General features: G+C 35.7%; 1 protein-coding gene across 1 annotated transcript; it reads left to right on the forward strand.

Annotated features, from left to right (window-relative positions):
* The first annotated feature begins 3,617 nt into the window (after nt 1–3,617).
* LOC123658112 (probable prefoldin subunit 6) lies at nt 3,618–4,239 on the forward strand. Its single transcript, XM_045593579.1, has one exon. It carries the CDS (start codon nt 3,828–3,830, stop codon nt 4,194–4,196), a length of 369 nt encoding a protein of 122 aa, XP_045449535.1. The 5' UTR covers nt 3,618–3,827; the 3' UTR covers nt 4,197–4,239.
* Nucleotides 4,240–4,603: the final 364 nt, after the last annotated feature.

A 4,603-nucleotide genomic window follows, 5' to 3' on the forward strand; every position in this document is an offset into this window, starting at 1 on the left:
GTTTGCGAGCAAACACAATTATATATGACAACGATTAGGTACATTTATGTGTTGTGTCGTGTCGTGATGGCTTCTGATATGTCGCATCAGAACCGATCTCGATTCGCGCCAGATAAGCGGGTTGCGGAGTTATGACGCGTTAGCGTCGCTTATTTATTTACATAAATTGTAAAATAATAGTTAATGAAAAATAAAAAAATTAAGTAATAAAAATTGGTCCAGCCGTTTCGGAAGAGTTTGTTAACACAAACACCGCGACACGAGAATTCTATATATTAAATAAAATAAATAAAAAAATAATAATAATAAAAAAGCCTTTTATTTCTTGCGTATTTTAGACAAAAGTACCAAGAAAAAAAATACATCTAACATAAGTTAATGTATACATTTAACAGAAAAATACTTTTTTTTTTCTAAGAACTTAAGTATTTTGTTATTTCACTTGGTTTCACAAAAACAACTTTAAACTAAACTTTAACTCTTTCCTATTTTATGCAATTAGAATTAAAAATAAGTATTATTCTATTATTATGTTAAAAAACAATATTAAATGAAGTTTAATCAAATTAAAATATATACATTAAAATAAACAAAATCTAATCGAATCAAGTAAAATTATTCAAATAAATCAAACAGGATCTTAGCTAGACAATTTCAATGTATTATAACTTAAATTAAAAATAATTAACAAAGTCAATAAAGTCAAATTAAATCAACAATTAAATATGGAAATTAAATCAATGTATACATATCAAAAGATAAGATTAGTAACAATAAATAAGCAATATGTAATAATTAATTATTATTAATCATACCTATTCATCTTTCGTTTGTAATATGATTGCAATGCGATATTGCATTAACATTTAAATTTATAAATTAGAACTAAAAAATAAAATTCTCATAACCAATTTATTTTATAAACACAAACACCGCGACACGAGAATTCTATATATTAGAGATAAAAAATGCAATAGTCAACGAATTAGAAACATCTTCTAAAACCATAGAGCAACACGGAGGGGAGTAGCCATTGCGTTTGTTACCGATACAAAACTGTCTGTCATTTTTTGCGGGGGGAAATTACACACATGCACACTTTATCCAATTCCCACACAAAAATAATCGTCGGTCACTACGAAACTACCAACCACCTAACCCACCTAACCTAACCCAAAAAATTCCTTACATTGCGTGCGCTGCAAAAACTAATGATAATAGAAATATATAATGTAGTAAGACTTTGTACAACACATCATTATCTACAATAATTGTATTTGCTCGCAAACGAAAAAAAAAAAAACCACTTCAATTACATCGACAAGTAATACAATATACGTAATATATACGCGTTATCAAAGGTTACTCAAAAAGTTGTTATCAGATCTCGATTAAATTTAAACTCGACCACATGATAAACATCGGCTTTCTATTAAATTAAAAATCATCAAAATCGGTCCACCCAGTCAAAAGTTCTGAAGTAACATACATAAAAAAATACAATCGAATTAAGAACCTCCTCCTTTTTTGGAAGTCGGTTAAAAAGTGTCGCGACAGCATATGTCTAACTATTATAATTATGTCACAATACGTTTGGTGCAACGTTGTTGTGCCAAACAATGCCAGTCTACAATAAACGATTTAAAGTTAACATACATTTTGAGGAGTTGATGATGTACACGGTGATGTCAACGAATCGGGAATAGGGAGCGTAGCACTAATGGCATCATAAGATGATAGCTTATCATCTGCTAGATTTAATGATTTGTTGATGACTCTGAAAGGATGGACATTGTTAATTTTCAAAGTTTATAAATCTAAGCTTCATTTCACTACTATGACTAAGGTGAACCATATCTTGATTACCTTGTACATGAGACAAAAAAAACTTACGGGACAAAAACAGTGTGGCGTTAGTGTTACTTTGGTGCCCTTTTTGTTATCGCAGGGGAACCCATTTACGGGTGATATCCAGGACGCCCGGGTAGGCAGTCCTAGACCGTATGTCGGCTTCAACACTTGGGGGTGCACTACCGACCAAACCCCTGCGGGAGCCTTTAGCCGCTTTAATTGGAGGGTCCCGGATCTGCAGGCAACAGGATCCTTCCAGCGACCGGCTGGCCTCGGCGAAATGGCCAGACTTCTCCTCCATGGGGACTGTCCGGCTCACCTCTGAACAATCCGGACGACGCCATGTCTAGCAGGACCGGGTTCCCATCCCGGCCCGACACGAGCACAGAGGCGTCACTGGAGGTGCATTAAGTCGCCTCCTACGCACCCCCGTTCGTTGGCTGCGGACGGAAGCCTCGTCGGTGGCCTCCTCTCTCATCCACTCGTCGTTCTCCTTCTAGAACATTACTGTTTTGCAGAAGGAGACCATCGCTTTCCAGGACTCGTTGTCGCCGAGCATCGCGGTGATGACGCTCGGCAGTGACAAGTCTCCTCCGAGGACTGTCGTCAGATCGCGACGCAGCGCCACCCATCTCGGGCACACCTCGAGAGTGTGCTGGGCAGAGTCCACCGCCGCGCCACAATCGTGACATCCAGTCGTCGGCTCCTTTTGAGCCGTCCGACACAAGTATTCACCAAAGCAGCCGTGCCCGGTGAGAACTTGCGTCAGACGGAAGGTGAGGGGCTTGCGCTTACGGCGCATCCACCGCACAAGGACCGGGCGCAACGCAGCCGTTACGCGAGTTACTTTGGTGCCCTCGACTAATCCTTCTATTGTTCGCCAACACTTGAAAGTTAGTGGTATCGATATGATCAGAACAAATTACACAATTTTTGTGGGCGTCCAGGTTAATCTGTTATTACAATTTTTTTCCATGTGTCCCTTAAATTTGGATTTTTAGAAAACCTGCCAAATTTTTATATAAAAAATTATGGTCAAAGTTCACATTAAGTAATTCTAGTAAAATGTATTAATACTCATAATACGTGTATTATATTTAATTTAATGCAATTTTATTATATAGCTATGTTTATTAAAAAAAGCTAGCAACATAATATTTTAAATAAATCAAAATCTCAAAAATGTCTGTCTCCTCTTTTGCCTTTGCCGTTTTTATCGATAACCATCTACAAACAAACCGGTAACAACACTATCGCTCGGCGACAGTGACTTCTCGGAAATAGACTTCGATCAGTCGTTCGACCGATCCGCATATTGTATGAGGGCGAGCGGCCTGTGTTGGTAAACAAATCGAGTCAACACGACCGATAATATTTGTAATTTTTAAGTTTAAAAAAGGTTTAAAAGAAGTATACAAGTAATAATGTGATTAAAAAATACTTACGTATGAAAGGTAACGCCCCGTTTAAGTAAATTTGACGTGGCAGATCTTTTTTTGCAGCAAAAAACAGAACAATTTGGCATTTTTTGAAGGACGTTGATTCAATCGCGCAACTAGATTTAGTCTAGTGATCAGTGCGGCTGAAACTAGTTTTATTGCATGCATATGGCCATTTGGCCTTATACCTTGACAGAGGGGAACGCCTGTACATGGCTACTCCCCTCCGTGTTGCTCTTTGTTTTCGACACATTAATATATCACCCCGAACTCACCCTCCTCGTCCAAGAGATGGCGTTAGTTTGTATGACTATTTCTGAATTACGATAATGTAGGCGAGTTTCACACCCCTGCTGGAGTGGGTACTGGGTAGGACAATTGCCATATCTTTTGTACTAAAATGTCAATGTCAAATGTACAACATTAAAACATAACCTATTGTAAGTTTTAGATTTACTTACCTTTGAAAATCGTTTTATGAATAACTCAGGTTATATTGAGATTTAAATTCACAAAACATACAAATTTTATTACACAATGGCTGAAGAAGTGCAAAAGAAATGGCAGAAAGAGTTCGAGATTTTCAATAATTTGAAAAAAGAATACCACAAGGCTGTGGCTCAAAAGCAACAATTGGACAGCCAATTGAATGAGAATAAAGCTGTTAAAGAGGAACTTTCATTATTAAAAAAGGATGCAGATGTCTATAAACTCATTGGACCAGTATTAGTTAAGCAAGACCTAGAAGAAGCAAAACAGAATGTGGCCAAACGATTGGAATATATAAGTAAAGAAATAAAAAGAACTGATGGAAATATTTCGGCTTTAGAGAATAAACAAGAAGCTGTTGCTGAAAATTTAAACAAATTAAAGAGTAACCTTGATAGTTTAAAGATTGCTGCCTAATTTTTGATAATATAGTGTATAATAAACTGTAAATTTGTGTTAATCTTATAATTATTTACTTTCTTTGTCACTTAAACCCTATTAGATGTTCACCATTTATTTATGTAACATTGACAAACATTGGAATAAGCTTACTTTACAAATATTACATTTGTGTGAAGTCTCATTTTTACATTTTATTAATATGAACAAAACATAAAATTGAGAAATCTTGTTTATGTTGTTTTATTGAAAAGACGATGCTAACGAAAATAATATTAAAAAGAAAACTTTAAACAGATAAGAAGAAAGTAATAAACAATACAAGGGATGCATGAAGGTGTGAAGGGTATGTTAGTTTGATTAGGTAATAATTAAAAACAAAATAAAACAAAAAACCTGCTTTCGTGGTGAAGAACTAATAGAAA

The sequence above is a fragment of the Melitaea cinxia genome, chromosome 11, assembly GCF_905220565.1.
Source record: "Melitaea cinxia chromosome 11, ilMelCinx1.1, whole genome shotgun sequence".
NCBI lineage: Eukaryota > Metazoa > Arthropoda > Insecta > Lepidoptera > Nymphalidae > Melitaea > Melitaea cinxia.